The 20,000-nt window shown below is 36.1% G+C and overlaps 1 protein-coding gene across 3 annotated transcripts in view; it reads left to right on the plus strand.

The window, feature by feature from the left end:
• The window catches only part of LOC135194854 (adenosylhomocysteinase-like 1), a 284,838-nt gene that overhangs the window by 59,987 nt on the left and 204,851 nt on the right, over positions 1-20,000 (plus strand). Inside the window, exon 2 of one of the 3 annotated variants that reach the window (XM_064221084.1) lies at positions 17,174-17,212. The exons of the other annotated variants lie outside the window; for them this stretch is intronic. Within the exon in view, the coding sequence (XP_064077154.1) occupies positions 17,174-17,212 (39 nt within the window). The remainder of the gene's footprint in view (positions 1-17,173; positions 17,213-20,000) is intronic. 3 annotated transcript variants of the gene reach the window in all.

The following is a 20,000-nucleotide window of genomic DNA, read 5'->3' on the forward strand; positions in this document are numbered from 1 at the left end:
AGATGCTAGACTGAGAGAAGAAGTACAAATAGGTAAAGAGCAGATGGGATTTATGAAGGGAAGGGGAACAACAGATGGTATATTTTGTCTGAGGCAAATAATGGAGAAATTCGGGGAAAGACAAAGGGACCTACATATGGTATTCATTGACCTTGAAAAGGCTTATGACAGAGTCCCGAGACAAGAGGTATGGAGGAGCCTGAGGGAGAAGATGGTGCCAGAGAAGTATGTGCGATTGATACAAGAGATGTACCGGAATGTATTTACCAGAGTGAGGAGCAGTGTTGGGGAGACAGAAGGTTTTGAGGTGAGAGTAGGATTACACCAGGGGTCGGCTCTGAGCCCATTTATCTTTAACATAGTGATGGATGTTATAATAGAGGAAAGTAAGGGAGACAGTTACCATGGAACATATTGTATGCAATATGATATTGTTTCTGTGTGCAGAGAGTCAGGGAAGATCTGGAAGTGAAATTGGAAAGATGGAGACAAGTACTGGAGGACAGAGGAATGGGAATAAGTAGATCCAAGACAGAATATATGTGTACCACCACTGAGGGGGATGATAGAGAAAGTATTCAGCTTGGTGGAGAGCAAATAAGGAGAGTTGATAAGTTTAAGTTTAAGTATTTGGGATCTTTTGTTAACGCTGGAGGAAGTATGGAAGAAGAAGTAAAACATCGGGTACAGGCAGGCTGGAACAACTGGAGAGCGGCCCTCGGGGCGAGTTCTTTGTGACAAAAGAGTGCCGCTTAGGTTAAAAGGAAAATTTCACAAGACGGTGGTAAGAACAGCAATGCTTGTATGGTACGGAAACAGCAAGCATGAGAAAAGCAGAGCAGAGAAGATGGATGTGGCAGAAATGAGAATGCTTAGGTGGATGTCTGGGGTAACAAGAGTGGATAGGATCAGAAATGACTACATAAGGGGGTCAACTAAGGTGGTGGAAGTATCAAAGAAAGTGCAGGAGGGGAGGCTGAGATGGTATGGACACCTGTTGAGGAGAGATGAGGACCACGCTGGGAGACATACTATGGGGGAGTGGAAGTGCAAGGAAGAAGAAAAAGAGGGAGAGCAAGAAAGAGATGGAAGGACTGTGTGAGAGGAGACTTACATGAGAAGGGAATTGATGAGGCAGAAGCGCAAGATAGAAATAGATGGAAACGGCTCATCCGAAACGGCGACCCCATATAAAAATGGGAAGAAGAGAAGAATTTTATATATATAATATTATTATATATATAATATATATATAAAATAGACCGAACAAAATAATCTTTAAACTAGCCTTTTAAATTTCCAGAAAAAAATTTATAAAAAAAAATCGAAAGTTACCATTATCATATCGTTCAACCACAGGAATGGTTTACCGCCTGTTACACTTTTCAAACCTTTATTTCAAACCTTTCTTTTCTGTGTCCCTTCTAGCGCTGAATGACCTCATCTTAGGTCCCCCCAGCGCTTGGCCTTTTGCCTAAATTTTATATCCAGTTAAATATTATTTTTATGAAAGTGAAAATGAAGTAGTTAATGTCATAGAAGGCAATTGAATAGGTATAATTGCAGAGCAGATATTACGAAAGTGCTGAATTTTAACCTTTATCAACGTAAGATTCTTGGAGAAGAGTGAAAATATCTCTCTCTCTCTCTCTCTCTCTCTCCATTGTCCCATATACCGCCCTCTCACGCCTGATAATATTATCAGGGGTACTTTGATAACATTCTTTGCTCTCTTGGATAACCGCAGAGAGAGAGAGAGAGAGAACGCTGGTCACAACGCCTTTGACCTATATCAAGTGATTTTATACTCTCTCTCTCTCTCTCTCTCTCTCTCTCTCTCTCTCTCTCTCTCTCTCTCTCTCTGCAACGTCAGTTACTGTGTCCTAGATGTGACCATTTGTCAATTTTTTTTCAAGTAAAAAAATCTCTCTCTCTCTTCTCTCTCTCTCTCTCTCTCTCTCTCTCTCTTCTCTCTCTCCTGACCTGTATCGCATAAGGGCATTTCAGTAAGAGAAGTATAGAAGTATAGGTCTGTAGTTTAGATGACATTTGGTTTATTGCAAAAAAAAAATTTTTTTTCTTTTATACTGAGGTAGGTACATATGTTACGTATCAGTTCGAAAAGGGCTTAAATGCATGTATCAGTTCGAAAAGGGCTTAAATATAACAGTATGTGGTCATAGCTGTTCAGGATTTGTTGTCCAGAGGTATTTTTTGTGACTTTATAGCCCTTCAATAGAGAATTATAAAGAATGAATGCGTAAGTCGATGTTGAAGGCTCCATATGAAACTTTTCTTTGGCTCTATAAATGGAAGCAATTCGGGGCATGACTCAAATACTCTGAAGAAGTAAAGAGTTAATTGGTGGGTGCGAATTCATAGAAGTCTGGTGCCCTTAATGCTGTAGTCAGGGACTGGTGATGAAAGGCGCCATTTGGTCTCGCTTATAAATTTATATATGGAATTCAGCCATGTTCAGATGCAAAGTATAGATGAAATGATGCCTCGCTCGTATGAAGTGTAGATGAGATGAAGCGTGCTCATGTAATTCGTAGAAGTGATCGTAGATAAAGTATAGATGAAATAAAGCCGTGCTCGTATAATGTATTGAGGTGTTCGTATGAAGTATAGATGAAATGAGGCCATGCTCGTATAAAGTATAGAAGTATTAGCATAAAGTATAGATGAAATGAAGCCATGCTCGTATAAAGTATAGAAGTGTTCGTATGAAGTATAGATGAAATGAAGCAATGCTCGTGAAGTATAGATGAACTGAAGCCATGATCGTATAAAGTATAGAAGTGTTCGTATGAAGTATAGATAAAACAAAGCCTTGCTCGTATGATGTATAGATGAAACGAAGCCTTGCGCGTATGGTGTTTAGATGAGATAAACCCTTGCACTTATGAAGTATAGATAAGATGAAGCGTTACTCGTATGAAGTATAGATGAAATGAAGTCATGTTCGGATAAAGTATAGATGAAACGAAGCCTTGCTCGTATGGAGTATTGATGAGATGAACCCTTGCTCCTATGAAGTATAGATAAGATGAAGCGCTGCTCGTATGAAGTATAGATGAAATGAAGCCATGTTCGGATAAAGTATAGATGAAACGAAGCCTTGCTCGTATGGTGTATAGATGAGATAAAGCATTGCTTGTATGAAGTATAGATGAAATGAAACTGTTTCGTTTAGTAAAGGTGAAATAAAGACATGTTCTTATTAACTATAGATGAGACGAAGCCTTGCTTGTATGAAGTATTGATGAGATGAAGCCTTGCTCGTATGAAGTTTATAGGAAATGAAACAATGTTCCGATTAAGTAAAGGTGAAATAAAAACACGTTCGTATAAAATATAAACGAGATGCAGCCATGCATTGCATATAGTGCACGTAGGATTTTGTAAATATGGTGAACTAAAAACCTTCGTACGTCAGATACGGAAGTACCACCAAGGCTAAACGCGTAGACCTGTACACTTATTTTCACGGGAGAAAAGCTTTAGAACGTGAAATTTAAAGCCTCCAATACATGATTAGAAATAGGCGTTGTCCTTGGGGAAATGAGCATTGTTACAGCTTCGGTGACAGATATGAGAATTCCTTTTTCAGAGTGGCTGCTGATTCAGCGTTTTTTCCTCAAAAGGCAGAAATATAAAGTATATCATTATTACTCTCAAGAGTTTTCGTGCGTAACCTGACACACTCCTAGCTTATTGGCTAGGTGAACATGGCGTCACAGAGCGCTGTGACCCAAATTTTGGTGCCAAACATAATTCTCAAAGGCAGAAATACATAGTATATATATTATTACTCTCAAGAGTTTTCATGCGTAACTTTACACACACCCAGCTAGTAGGCTAGGCGAACTTGGCGTCACAGAGCACTGTGACCCAAATTTTGGTGCCAAACATAAATATTCCTTTCATGTTATGAGATTTTTTGCTTAATTCAGCTTTTCTCTCAAAGACGACTATATCATAGTCACTCTCAAAGAGTTGTCAGGCATAACATGGCACTCTCCTAGCTAGTTGGCTAGATGAACCTAAGCGTTACGGCATTGCACACCAAATTAGGTATGAGAATGAAATTTATCCCTGAAACTAAGATAATGATTAACTAAATAAAGTCTTCAAGACTTCTAGTTTTTTACGTTGTAGGATATGATTTATGAAATATAAGTTTTAAGTGAAGCCTTTTAATTATGATTTATTTCTCCAACCTTTAGATATGAAGTAGGCGAGGCCTTTAATTCAAAGGAAGCTCTTTGAAGCCTGTTGAAGGTTAGGGAGGGGGAAAGCCGAGAAAGCCGTGATAAGCTACCCTTTATCCCAGGTTAAAGAGGGAATATAGAAGAACCCTTCCTATATAATTAAGGTCACGTGGTGGACCCTGTTACGTAATCGTAGATAAAGTATAGATCAAATGAACCTACTACTGGGTAGTAGGTTCTCTCTATAAATTTTTTTTAAATACAAGATGATTGACGGGTGATTTTGATTAATGATTATTTTAAATACTCTTTATTCAGAAAGACTCCTCAAGAGTACCAGTAGCTAATTGTTAATGGAATTTACCTCCTTAATGATAGATGATATATATACACGTAAACAGTTAGATCAGTAAAATAATAGGCATTTATTTTTGTTTTAAATTTCTTCCAATCATATTTTAAATTCTTAAGGTCCTGAGATAATCAATTCTACTAAGTCAGGCAATATTAATTGATCTTTATTATTTGTTATATAAAGCAAGTCACTCTTCCTGCATTTTCCGACGCGCTTGCGCGCACTTTAGTCACGTCTTCCGATCTTTTCGTGTTCCAGGTTAAACTATTTGATTTTGTTCACAGTGTGACCTATCTCTCTCTCTCTCTCTCTCTCTCTGTTTCTCTCTCTGTCAGTAAACTATGCGAGTTTCTTCACAGTGTGAGCGAGGGGATAGATCTCTCTCTCTCTCTCTCTCTCTCTCTCTCTCTCTCTCTCTCTCTCTCTCTCTCTCTCTCAGGTAGCCAATAACACGCCTGGAGTGTTTGATATTCGCTAAGGTATGCATCGATGAATTTTTTCCATATTTTGATGGTGGGGGAAAAGGGGGGAGGGGAGGGACCGGCTGGTTCCTCTGCTGAAGATCATTCGAGTGGATTTTTTTTTTTTTGAATTTCAAACTTTTCTTTATATATTTTTTATATTTTTTATATGATGAGAGAGAGAGAGAGAGAGAGAGAGAGGAGAGAGAGAGAGAGAGAGAGAGAGAGAGAGAGAGAGAGAGTATTGTGTATAGACCTCACAGCATTTGATTGCATGTATAAGGGAAAATGTCTGTGTTAAGCTCATGATCCTGAATGTGTTCCAAGAAAATCTATAAAATTAACTGAAATTACACACACACACACACAACACACACACACACACACACACACACACACACACACACACACACGAAACTACTGAGAGACTATACTGGGTCAACTCCCCGTCTGGAGCAAAAGTACAGCTTGGCATTAAGGGTATTGACCAAAATGCCAAAGTGACCTACGTTGGGAAGGAGTCAGTAGGTGATGGTGACCTTTTGGGCGAATTTCAGACTGGGATTCAAGGTCTTGGCTTTGACTGGTGTGACCTTTTTCTGGTGCTTTTGTTTTTCGCAGTTTAATCTTTTTATAATAAAAAAAATTATTTCATATTGATGAAAAATTAGTTCGCTCTGTTGTCCTTTAATTTATTTTCAATTAAAAAAATTGATTTACTAATTAATTCGGTGTATTACATCCACACAAGGTCTCTCTCTCTCTCTCTCTCTCTCTCTCTCTCTCTCTCTCTCTCTCTCTCTCTCTCTCTCAAATGTCAGTTACTGTATCCTAGATGTGACTGTTAAAATTGGTCATATTCGAGTAGAATTCTCTCTCTCTCTCTCTCTCTCTCTCTCTCTCTCTCAAGAATATCAGGTAAAAGAGAAAAGCAAACCACCAATGAGATATGCAGAGGTGTCAGCAAAAAATTTCAAAGCATCAGCTCCGAAATTCTACTCAAGAGATAATAACTGTATTTATTATGCAAGAGGATATTGCAGAAACGGAGAAAATTGCAGATTCAGACACAAAATGAATAATTATGATGAAGGAAGATCAAATATTATGGAAAAGTTGGATTTTTTAATGTCAGAATTTCTGGAAATGAAAAAAAGAACAACATACCAGAACAGGGAAAGAGACATGGGAAAATCCTTATTACTACCAGTATTAAATGAAGGAGAAAACACGCAAACCATCATAGTGATGAATGCGCAGGGTTTAGTTACGAGTAACTCAAAAAGAAAAATAGAGTACTTAGAAGAACTAACCCAAAATGAAAAGAAAATAGATATAATGAATATAAGTGAAACCTGGTATTCCAAGAGACTGGGAAATGATGATCAAATAAAAGGGTTCCAAACTTATAGATCAGATAGAAAAAATAGGAATCAAGGGGGAACCGCAATATATGGGAAAGACAAAAAACAAGGAAAAATATATGAGAAATATAGTAACTCAGAATGTGAACTAATAGCGGTAGAATTTGAATCTGAAAAATTGATGAACATAGTAATATATAGACCTCCTAATACTAAAGAGTTTGACTTAATAATTGAAAAATTGGATGATATATGTAGAAATCACAAGGACTGGACTATTCTCCTATCTGGTGACTTCAACTTTCCTTTCGTAGAATGGAAAGAACGAATAGGAGATTGTGGTTGTACTTATACATATAAAAAAGAGAGTAATAGTAGTGCAGAAGATAAGAGGCAATTTGAAAAGCTATTAGATATGCTACTAGAATACAACATTCAACAAATAAATCACCTGCCAACAAGAAAGGAAAATACTTTAGACCTAGTATTTGTGAACGAGATGAATTATGTTAAAGAAATAATAGTTTATAATGCGAGTATTTCAGACCATAATGTCATAGAATTAACAGTTCATTCCAAAGCAAGTGAAAATAGAGATAAGCAAGAAATGAAAAAGTGGGAAGGATATGGAAAATACAACTTCTACAGTAAAAATATAAAATGGTCAGAAATTAATGAAGAATTAAACAAAGATTGGGATAACATTTTCGTAAGTGATGACATAAGGGTAAATACGGAGATATTATATAAAATATTGGAGAAAATAGTGGAAAAAATATATACCGAAGAAGAAAAGTAAACATCATTCATGCATACCAAGAGACAGAAGGATCTTGTTCCAGAAAATCAGAAAGTGGAAAAAAGGTCTTGCAAAAGAAAAAAATGCATGGAAAGTTATAGAACTAAAAAGTAAGATAGAAAATGCAGAACAAAAGATTATACAATCAAAGAAAATGAAAAACGGGACTTGGAAGAAAAAACCCTATTAAATATCAAGCAAAACCCCAAACTATTATACTCATATGCGAAGATGAATAAAAGAAGAATAGAAATAGGCCCTCTGAGAATTGAAGGGAGATTAACGAATGAAAAAAAGGAAATTTGCAACATACTAGCAGAACGATATAAGAGAGAATTCACCCCTAGAATAGATAATGAAGATAATGATATAGAAATAAGGGATGAAAATAGTGAATATTTAGCTGACATAGATATTAATGAAGCTGATATTGTGCAGGCTATTAATGAAATTAAAAATGGAGCTGCTGCAGGGCCTGATGGAATTCCTGCTATTTTGTTAAAGAAAGTAGTTCATTCTATCGCAAAGCCACTTGCAATATTATTAAGACAAAGTGTAGATACAGGCAAGATTTATGATGAGCACAAATTAGCATATATTACCCCTACTTTCAAAAGTGGATCAAGACTAGAGGTCAAGTAATTATAGGCCTGTAGTCTAACATCACATATTATGAAAGTGTATGAAAGGGTAATGAAGAAAAATATTATGAAACATTTAATAAAAAATAATTTGTTTAATAAAGGACAACATGGTTTCGTACCCGGAAAAAGTACACAAACCCAACTGTTAGTCCACCGTGAGAACATATTCAAAAATATGAAAAGCGGAAATGAAACAGATGTGGTTTATTTAGACTTTGCAAAAGCTTTTGATAAAGTAGACCATAATATATTAGCGAAGAAAATTAGAAAACACAATATCGTGGATAAAGTAGGAAGATGGTTAAAAGAATTTTTACACAACAGAAAACAGATAGTTATTGCAAACGACGAGAAATCGGATGAAGCCAAGGTAATATCCGGTGTGCCGCAAGGTACGGTGTTAGCTGCAATACTGTTTGTTATTATGATTGAAGACATAGACAATAATGTTAAGGATTCGGTAGTGAGTAGTTTCGCAGATGACACAAGAATAAGTAGAGAAATTACTTGTGATGAAGATAGGAACGCTCTACAAAGAGACCTTAACAAAGTATATGATTGGGCAGAGGTAAATAGGATGGTATTTAACTCTGATAAATTTGAATCAATAAATTATGGAGACAGAGAAAGAAAGCTATATGCATATAAGGGACCTAATAATGAGACCATCACAAATAAGGAAGCAGTTAAAGACCTTGGTGTGATGATAATAGGAACATGTTATGCAACAATGATCAAATAGCAACTCTGTTGGCAAAATGTAAAGCAAAAATGGGAATGTTGTTACGGCACTTCAAAACAAGGAGCTGAACACATGATTATGCTTTATAAAACATATGTTCGTAGTCCACTTGAATATTGCAATATGATATGGTACCCACACTATCAAAAGGATATTGCACAAATAGAGAGTGTACAAAGGTCCTTTACAGCTAGAATAGAAGAAGTTAAGGACCTAGACTACTGGGAAAGACTACAATTCTTAAAATTATATAGTCTAGAAAGAGAAAGAGAACGCTACATGATAATTCAGGCATGGAAACAGATAGAAGGAATAGCAGAAAATATCATGGAACTAAAAATATCAGAAAGAGCAAGCAGAGGTAGATTAATAGTGCCCAAAACTATACCAGGAAAAATAAGGAAAGCACACAGGACATTAATCCACTACGCACCAGCATCGATAATGCAGCGTCTATTCAATGCGTTGCCAGCTCATCTGAGGAATATATCAGGAGTGAGCGTAGATGTGTTTAAGAATAAGCTCGACAAATATCTAAACTGCATCCCAGACCATCCAAGATTGGAAGATGAAAAATATACCGGAAGATGTACTAGCAACTCTCTGGTAGACATTAGAGGTGCCTCACACTGAGGGACCTGGGGCAACCCGAACAAGATGTAGGGTCTGTAAGGTCTGTAAGGTCTCTTCTCTCTCTCTCTCTCTCTCTCTCTCTCTCTCTCTCTCTCTCTCTCTCTCTTTCTATATATATATATATATATATATATATATATATATATGTGTGTGTGTGTGTTTGTGTTTTGGAGAGAGAGAGAGAGATAAAATCTAAATTCGTGACCTAATACATCGTTCGTGTATTCGTGACCTAAATTTTTTTAAAATTTAGGTTAAGTGATCATTTAAGAGGATACGTTAGTTTTAGCAGTATAGCATTATTATATATAGCAGTTCATATCATTTGAATTTAACTCTCGAAAAGACGTTTGTGTCATGTCACTTGGAAAGGAAGGCAGAATAAAATGGTGATAGATAGATGAATGAACATTAGTATCATTTCGTATTTTGGCATGATGGTAAACTCTGGTAAATCTGCTGTCTTATTTCGACATTTGAAGTCAGTTGAATAGCTCAGTGTTCGCTGGTTCCAAGGAAAGACAGTTTGGAAATCTCTCTCTGAAGAAAATGGTTAAAACTGGCAATTACTGGTTGTTCTCTCTCTCTCTCTCTCTCTCTCTCAGCTCATACTCTCAACTAAATTGTTTCCTCATCTCGAGTAGCAAGAAACTCCATTGTTAAAGCGATACTTCTCGAGATTAGCCGGGAATTTGGGGAAGGGGTTCCTTGTACCACCTTGTGGTACTCCATCGTTCTACCCGCCACCCCCCTGCATGGCCAAGTACCGGCTGGTGTCTGACTGGATCACTTTCTAATTTCTTGGAAATGTCAACAGCTCGGCGGAGTTGCGTATACCCTTCATTGTCGAGTTGTTTGGACAATGTCTTAGTAGATTGTACTATTACACTTCAGGCTTAATTTCTCTACTGCTAGCCGGTGATAGGTTTCGATGTAGGCCTATGTGGGTTTCCAGTTCATGGCTGTAGGGTCTTAATAAGATTTTCGCCCACGATTCGTCACTACAATACTCTTGATAAGTTATCTGGCGATTGTACTGCTCTGCTACTGGGTAGTTTATATTATAGGCCTAGGCCTACATGAATTTTGGTTGCGTGGCTATAGAATTTTGACATGTGTTCATGTATGAATCACGTGTGGGAGATTGAATGTAGGATAAACCTCTTCGATTTTGCTTCAAGTACATCAGATGATACTGGAAAAACGTTCGACTAAACATCGGAGATGTACTAGGCTAGATTTAATCAGTCCTAATTAACTGTCTAAATAAAGTAGTGTTTAAACTTACCACTGTTGTAAGTTTTGATCAGTGTCTGTGTTCGTGAGATATTTTAATTGTATTGTGTATTTTAAGTTATATACGTTAGCTTTAAGTATTATTTATCGATGGTTTTATTGTAAGTAAAAATCTAACTGTCCAATGACTTATAACTGAGAAAATTGAATGATTTCATCTTTAGTAGTGTATGGAAATAACTTTTAAAGAGCGAATGGCGTATAGGTAGAAAAAGCATAGTACCCCATACTCATGAGTCTGTATCGTTTTCTCTGATGTAATATTTTCGCTGACATAGAAAATGGGTATAAGCGTAAACTAAAGTGTCTAGCTTGCCGGCTGGACTGCAAACAAGGAATATGTATAAAATTAGAAATACAACCGGTTTTAACGAATTATTTTGAGTTGCGGCCCTAGAATGGTAATGGCTAATCGATATTGTTTAAGTCAGATTCACAAATATGGCGCCCGAATCCCACCGGCTCTCAGTAATATGGATTTATAATACGCATCCCACCGGCTCTCAGTAATGTGGATTTGTAAAACAGGTTTTTGCCGAGCTTGGTTTGAGAAAATGTGAAAGTCCGCGTCCGATGTAGTATGTTAGCGAATACATTTTACGTAACATTTGTAACAACGTTATCATACAAGGAATATTCTGTGTATCGGCTATCTTCAGCCATCTCATATCTAAAAAATAAATGTTGAAAAATGAATATATCTAAAAAATAAATTTTAAAAAATGAATAAATCTGCATTCTGCCATTGCCAAGTCAGATTCCAAAATTGTGGTTGAATTTAGCGATAAAAATTATTTATTTCTCTTTACAGAAAACGAAAGTGATTCCTTTTCAGTCTTGTATTGACTTACAATTATTTTTTCAAAGATTTTTTTATATAATATTTATTAGAAGAAAATTTGGCAGCTTTAGAATCTGAAAAATGTGTTACTGTTTTGAATGATATATATATATACATATATATATATATATCATATATATATATAGTATATATATATATATATATATATATATATATATATATAAAAGTATTGTGTATGTAGTATGTATGTATGTATGTATGTATGTCAGCAATAAGTCACCAAACAGCACGTGACAAATAGGTACGTAAATAGCCACATGAAAGGTGAAGAATCAAAGACCAGGTACCAAGCGCTTTCGTGTATTGCGTACACTTCTTCGGGGTACAAAGTAAAATAAATAAATAGAAACATAAACAAGAAAATTTCACAGAACAAAGATCAAAGCCATTAACAAGCAAATTATCATTACAAATTGTCACTACCAAACAAGTAAGAATACTTTAAAAGTGCTTAAGAACTGAAACTGCAGTTAGTATAACAGGCTGTTGCTAAAACGTGACATTGTATTTCCCTACAATTTTGTAGCATGTTTTTAGGGGCACTACGGATATGCAGTCCGGAATTCCTAGACTCCGAGAAATGTAAAATTTATGACGTAGGAAATAGGTTGTTAAAATACCCAAAGTTTTTATTGACAAATCTTTGCAGAAAGCTAGAAATATTTTTTATTCCACTAACAATAGGGAGCCTCTTGGTGAGAGAAAATATCTTAACACTGCCATATAATGTCAATCTTTCTTTTATTCAGAAATTACTGAAACTTTCAAGATAAATGTGGTATATAAAAATTCAGGAACACTTCAAAACATCATTGTGCGTAATTCCCCTAAACAAACTAGTGGCTGCATTTACACGATTCATTGCGCTAGCTGTAATTACAACTACCTTGGTCAAACTTGTAAAGAACTATAGTCGATTTTTTTAAACCTGGCAAACTTGCACTTAACTTGCAACTTAGCTGCTTGCGCTGATTGGATGAACGTCGTATTGTCCGAATCTCTCAGTTTTGTTTTCACACTGTTTCAAAATTGTGATTATACGACCATATAGATTGATAGGAGCCAAATTATGTAATGTTATGTAAAAACCAGTTGTAATAAACTAAGTATTAAGAAGATACATACCAAATTATTATATAATAGTTAACAGTTAAAAAACAACACTCTCCGAAGCTGTAGACTTGAAATATGTTTCAAACACATGAAATTTAATTATTAAATCTTTAGCTAGATTTTTAGCGCAATCGGGCCATTGGTGGTTTGGAAAAAGCAAAACGTATTTATTGTACATTGCTGAAGGTTGTGTAACGCCTAAGAACACAAGACTATCGTAGAAATGTAAGCTTGTCAGAAAATTTGGGGTGGAGGAGTTGTGGAGGAACAGCCTCGGGGTTGACAGAGTTTACGTACTGTCAGCGGGAGGTTCAAATGCGGGTTGTGGTGTTCTTGTCTTCCTAAAATAATAAAGATGTTTATATATCATAATGTTCATTTTTTGCATTTCAAAAGTACTGCTCAAGGAATGATATAATATTTTAGGATATGTATAAAGGCAAATATTACATACAATGAATTTATTCATACCATTTCCTGGCCGGTGCCTGCCTCTACATAAAATGACTGTTCGTCATTGTCTTGCTAGGGCCCTGTGAAGTGGAATATTGAAAAACATTCATTATTTTATTATGGCACTGACTGGTAAGCCTACTGCCATCAGCATGTATATGCCGGGGTTGAGTGCCTTCATCTCTGCTTTGTTTCATATCGTCTTTTGTGGCCATGGCTGAAATAGGTGAAATCGACGACAGTGTGCCAACTACTCGATAGCCGATTCTAAGCTGATTGATGATGGCGTTGTGTGCAGACGACAACTCGCCGGCTGTTTCTTTCTCAACTCCTCCACCCCAAATGTTTCGGCAAGCTTATTTTTTCTACGATTAGTATTTTGTTCTTACGCGTTATACAACCTTCAGCAATGTACAATAAATAAGTTTTGCTTTTTTCCAAACCACCAATGGCACGATTGCGCTAAAAATCTAGCTAGAAATTCAAACATTAAAGTTAATGCGTTTGAAACATATTTCAAGTCTACAGCCTCGGAGAGTGTTGTTTATTAACTGTCAACTATTATATAATAATTTGGTGGGATGTAACTTCTTAATACTTAAGTTTATTACAACTGGTATTTACATAACATTACATAATTTGGCTCTCATCTCAATCTATGGCCGTATAATCACAATTCTGAAACAGTGTGAAAACAAAACTGAGAGATTCGGACAACACGACGTTCATCCAATCAGTGACAAGCAGCTAAGTGCAAGTTAAGTGCAAGTTTGCCAGGTTTAAAAAAATCGACTATAGATTACCGTCTAAAACAACACCGTTACGCAGTTAAAACAGGTCAATCGACGAGTGCTTTATTTGTACACATGAATGATTTTAACCATAGTATAGACTGGAAAAATGCATCTGAAGTAATCTTTTGTAACCATATTGTAAAAAGAAACATAATTGAATCTGCATTTATTAAGCATTTTAACGATCAACTAATGAATCTGAGTTCAGGTCTTTTTAAATTAGATAGTTACCTTGTTTATAAAATTGTAGGGAAATACAATGTCACCTTTTAGCAACAGCCTGTTATACTAACTGCAGTTTCAGTTCTTTAAGCACTTTTAAAAAGTATTCTTACTTGTTTGGTAGTGACAATTTGTAATGAAATTTTGCTTGTTAATGGCTTTGATCTTTGTTCTGTGAAATTTTCTTGTTTATGTTTCTATTTATTTATTTTACTTTGTACCCCGAAGAAGTGTACGCAATACACGAAAGCGCTTGGTACCTGATCTTTGATTCTTCACCTTTCATGTGGCTATTTACGTATATATGTATGTATATATATATATGTATGTATATATATATGTGTATATATATATATATATATATCTATATATATATATATATAATATATTCAATATTCTAATCAAGTGTAATGTTACACAGATTTTCTTAAAGGATATATGAACAAATACCTTCGTTATAGAAACAATATCCCTGGTTAATGTACCATAATTTTACCATCTATGAACAAGCGAATATTGCTTGCTTACATTTTATTAATTGAACTCACTTTTGTGGGTGCTGTAGGCCTATGTTCTGAGAATAGCAGATGGCCAAGTTACCCCTCCAAAGTTCGAGAGAGAGAGAGAGAGAGAGAGAGAGAGAGAGAGAGAGAGAGAGAGAGAGGTATACCGTGTTTCTCTGAGGGTTGGAAGGTCTCTCGCTGCGGAAGGTGGCGCGGCGGTGGTGGTGGGGTTGGCAGAAGGTGTAGGTGTTAGTGTATTAGGAGTTCGAAGGGCGTGGTTGAAGGAGGTGGAGGAGACGGTGGAGGTAGGATCTCTGGAGGAGTCAGTTTCTTGTGGTGTTTCAGTTGGCGCAACAATCTCTCTCTCTCTCTCTCTCTCTCTCTCTCTCTCTCTCTCTCTCTCTCTCTCTCTCGTTGTATGTCACTTTGATTAGAAGAATTGTGAAGATGTGTGAGTGTTGTTTATGTATATATATATATATATATATATATATATATATATATATATATATTTATTTATATATATATTGTGTGTATGAGAGAGAGAGAGAGAGAGAGAGAGAAGCTTCATTTGAGACTGTTTGCTTAATATGAGTTTGAACAAGTCTTGTAAACGTCAAGACCCATTATTATCAAATCCCAATAGTTCGAGTCCTTGGGGGGGGGGGGGGGGCAAACAAATTCTCCACTTGCCTTATCTGACCCCACCCCCCTCTCCCCCTTCCTCTAGGTATGTAAGAATATTCCCTCCCAAGGCACAGAGAATTCGATAGTGGCAATTAGTTATTTTATATATTATTTATTTATTTATTTATAGCGTGAAAGGTGTATGACCTCCCCTGCCGTAAAATACCCCTTCCCCCCCTCCGTCCACCTCCCGTCCACCTCCCGTGGAAAGCTGATTCATCATTGATCGCCGTATTGCAGACAGCTTCCGCGAACCCCCTTTCCTCTCCCACTACCCCTCTCCCTCCCCCTCCCCCTCCCCCTCCCCCTCCCCCCCCATTCTCTAACCCTCTCCTCTATTTTTTTCCGCAAGTTTCAAAATTCCCCAAGTATTCCCCTTCCTTTAGAAAGTCTCCTCTCCTCTTCTCTTCCTCTTCCTCTTCTCTTCCTTCTTCCTCTTCCTCCTTCCTCCTCCTCCTCCTCCTCCGCCTCCTCCATCCTCAGTCTCTGACCTCTCTCCTCCTCCTCTATTTTTTTTTTCGCAAGTATCAAAATCCCCTCCCAAAAATTCTCCTTTCTTTAGAAAGTTCTAAAATAGTTATTCAGAAGCCCATTCGGGCCAAGGCAATTTGAAATTCGGTTTCCGTTTTCTTTCTAGATCCGTTCTAGAGGGAGTGACTAAAATATTTATTCTGATGAAAGTGTTTTATTATAGACTCTTGAGGAAAAAAATTACATTTTAATCAAATTGAGTGACTATTATTCTAGGTACTGACATTCAGACGCTAGATTTTCCACAATTTCTACGAAGACTTCAGCTCAAGAGTTCATCTCGAAATGTATCTTTCAGGTGTCAATAACAAAGGCCTCATGTCAATTTCTTTCAATTCCTTACTTACAGGATATGTGTCATTCCAGTGAGTTCTGTATAGAATGAGTCCTCTGCTGGGCTGTAGTGAAACTGCTGGTCTGGGACTGTGGTGAAACTGCTGTTCTGGGGCTGTAGTGATACTGCTACTCTGCAGTGAAACTACTGTTCTTGGGCTGTAGTGAAACTGCTGTTCTTGGGCTGTAGTGATACTGCTACTCTGCAGTGAAACTGCTGTTCTTGGGCTGAACTGCTGCTCTGGGCTATAGTGAAACTGCTGCTCTGGGCTATGGTGAAACTACTGCCCTGGGCTGTAGTGAAACTGCTGTTCAGGACCTGTAGTGAAACTGCTGTTCTGGACCTGTAGTGAAACTGCTGTTCTGGTCTGTAGTGAAACTGCTGCTCTGCAGCGAAACTGCTGTTCTTGGGCTGTAGTGAAACTGCTGTTCTTGGGCTATGGTGAAACTACTGCCCTGGGCTGTAGTGAAACTGCTGTCCTGGTCTGTAGTATAACTGCTGTTCTTGGGCTGTAGTGAAACTGCTGTTCTTGGGCTGTAGTGAAACTGCTGTTCTTGGGCTGTAGTGAAACTGCTGCTCTGGGGCTGTAGTAAAACTGCTGTTCTTGGGCTGTAGTGAAACTGCTGGTCTGGGGTGTAGTACATGTAATAGTTTTAACCCCCTGTAAACCCTCTTTCATGTTTGTAGGTGGCTGGAAAAAAAGGATGCTATCTGCTGGGGCCATTGGTGTTAATAACGGAAGAATTTCCACGGAATGAATATATGCCTTTATTTACCCTTTTTCAGTGATGTTGTAGAGACAGATGAGTACCTGGATACAGGCACTCTGTAGCTGTAGCAGTAGCTGTAGTAGTAGTAGTAGTAGTAGCAGTAGAAGAAGTAGTTGTATTAGCAGTAGTTATGGTAGTAAGCTATGTCAGTATACCCTGAAAGTGGTCAAAATCGGTGATAAAACTTGCCTGAAATAACTAGACATTATCATCCTCAAAGATCTTTGCTCATAGTTTCATCTTACCCTTCATTATGGTGTATATAAACCTTGACATCCAATTATTAATACTGCTAATGATGGTGATGATGCAGCTATTACAGTATAGATTATGATGATGATGAAATAACTAAGCCGTTTTCTCTCTCTTTCTCTCTCTCCATCTCTGAAACTGTAGCTGCTTGGAGAGCCCTCCTGGAGCGATTCAGTGTACCAGGTTAGTTGGCTGCTTATAATGCGTGCGGTATGATTATATATATTTATACACCATTCTTCTATCTCATGATCTCGCTGCATTTGATCTTCAAAATATATATATAGTTCCATCCTTCTACGTGTTGGTGGCTTTTGAAATATGTGTTTTTAATGGTTCATTTGTCTGACCCAGTGCCTTGTATTTAGATGTACATGTCAGAGTGTTCAATACCATCACAGTAGCCTCTTGTAGAATGTGTTCCTCACGTATAAACAATGAATTATATGCAGTTTTGTGGTGATTATTATTGCACTGTAGGTATGGAAATGATTTCATAGATCTTAGTGATTTTACTGATTCGTGGTAAAGAGTTATGTTTTCAATTTTTTTTTTTTTGTATTGCAAGATGTTCTGTAGATCAAATCATGGGAATGTTGTAGATGGTTGTGTAGAATTCTAGCTTTTGTGTGATGTGTTTTGTTATTGCATTTTTTGATTTGTAAATTATTATAATTATTATCATTATTATTAGACATATTTCTTGGGTTTTGCTTATGATGAAATTGAATTTTTTCTAAATGGGGGTTTTGAAGTGCCCAATTTTAATATAGAGCCAGCCACGCCCCCTTGTGCTGGCTCAGTCTTTGGAAGCACGATGGATAATACTCGCCCACAGATCTACTTCAGAGGCTAAAGTCTACAGAAGTCAAGGTCAAGGTATTTAATTAAAAGTATTTTAAAAGATTTTTTTTATCGTTGATTTTCTATGTGGTAATAGTTACTGATTTGATGGGTACTAATTTGTACAAAGTTTTTTTTTTAGTATATGTAGATTGTCTTGATTTATTTTTTTTATTCTGTATCTATTGACACTGGAATAGTTCGTGTATGATCTTTTTCACTTTGTACATCTAATTTATTTTTATTCTATAGAACTACTAATTCCATCTGAGACAACTCTGACAGATTATCAAATTGACTTCAGAAATGCCATAGACTCACTGAACTCGAAGACTTCTGTGCTCAAGTGCTGGAACTTTTGAACTTGATATTCTTCTGTACAGTACAGGTTATGGAGATATTCTCCAGTACAGCACAGGTTCTGGAGATATTCTTAAGTACAGTACAGGTTCTGGAGATATTCTTCAGTACAGTACAGGTTCTGAAGATATTCTCCAGTACAGTACAGGTTCTGGAGATATTTTCCAGTACAGTACAGGTTCTGGAGATATTTTCCAGTACAGTACAGGTTCTGGAGATATTCTTCAGTACAGTACAGGTTCTATAGATATTCTCCAATACAGTACAGGTTCTGGAGATATTCTCCAGTACAGTACAGGTTCTGGAATCGTTAGCTTTCAGTCTTTTCCAGCCACACCATTGTTAGTTTTGAAAGCAAAACATGGCAGATTGCAAAGGGAATCATGTGTTGTTGCAAGTGGGGGACCTTTTGAATTTATTGAGAATTTGCACACCATTGCAATTGAGTTATTTTTTTCAAGATTACGAATGATTCTGCCAGGATTTGATGGCATAGTTTTGGAAACCACGCATATACTTAAATTTTATTTATTTATTTAATGATTATTATTATTTTTTTTGGCAATGTGCTTAGCTAGGTAAGCGGAAGGATTTTGATAGGAACTTTTAATGTAGTGCCCCCGCGTTTGTGCGTGTGTATGTGTGTGTATGCGTGCGCATTTTGTGCCACTTTGGATGAAGGCCAAGTATAAAGGTATGAAAAAAAGTTATAGATGAAGTAACTGATGAAAGAGAAGTTTTAGCTTTGGGGGAAAAGGATTCAAATACCGATAAATCGTGTTAAGTTGGTGTTCGTCCGAAATAGTGTGAAAGATTTGGGGTTTACCTAATTTGTTACAGCTATATTTATGTGTACGTGTGTACGCGCGTGTGTGTATGTATCTATATCATTATATATATATATAATATATATATATATATATATATACTATATGTAGATTTATGAATTAAAATATGCTCACAGGCAAGAATATTTTTCTTAACCATGAGAAAAAAACTTGAATATAATTTTCAGATTTAATCTTGTCCAGAGTAACGGTGAGTTTTTTTTTTTTTTTTATTATTATTTTTTTTTTTAACCAGTTCAAGTTTTACCTTAGGTTATATCCTGGAGGTATATTCTTTCCCTTGTGGAGTCATGTAAAAGTTTCTGAAGAAAAAGACTAGACCCCGTTTTTTTAGAATTAAAAAAAACCTTATATAATAAAATAGTGAACGTGATTTTATGAATATATATATATATATATATATTATATATATATATATATATTATTTGTGTAATTTTTATATTTATGTATATGTTTGTTTAATTTAATTTTCTTACATAATAATATGTAATAATATTTACATTATATCATATACCATATACGATATATGTTTTGCGTATATAAACAGGGTGTCCATAAAGTTCCAGTACCATTACAAGTATTTATTTATTGTATGGTACTGGGACTTTATAGACACCCTGTATTATACAATACTTATATATATATATTATATATATATCTCTATGTATATATATAATAATAAATATATATATATATAGATATTATGTATATTTATATAGATCTCTATGTATATAATATATATTCTATATATATATATTAATATATATATACTATTTTATATACTTTTATGTGCTCTTGCGAATAAGTGTCTATGGTCTCTCTCCCTCCAGATTTACGAGAAGGTAACTTGAAAAACTCCTGTATTGCATCTTGTCAAATTAAGAATTATTATGCAAAACGAGTCATCTTTTAGCTCTTGC

The sequence above is a fragment of the Macrobrachium nipponense genome, chromosome 20 (assembly GCF_015104395.2).
Source record: "Macrobrachium nipponense isolate FS-2020 chromosome 20, ASM1510439v2, whole genome shotgun sequence".
In the NCBI taxonomy this organism is placed as follows: domain Eukaryota; kingdom Metazoa; phylum Arthropoda; class Malacostraca; order Decapoda; family Palaemonidae; genus Macrobrachium; species Macrobrachium nipponense.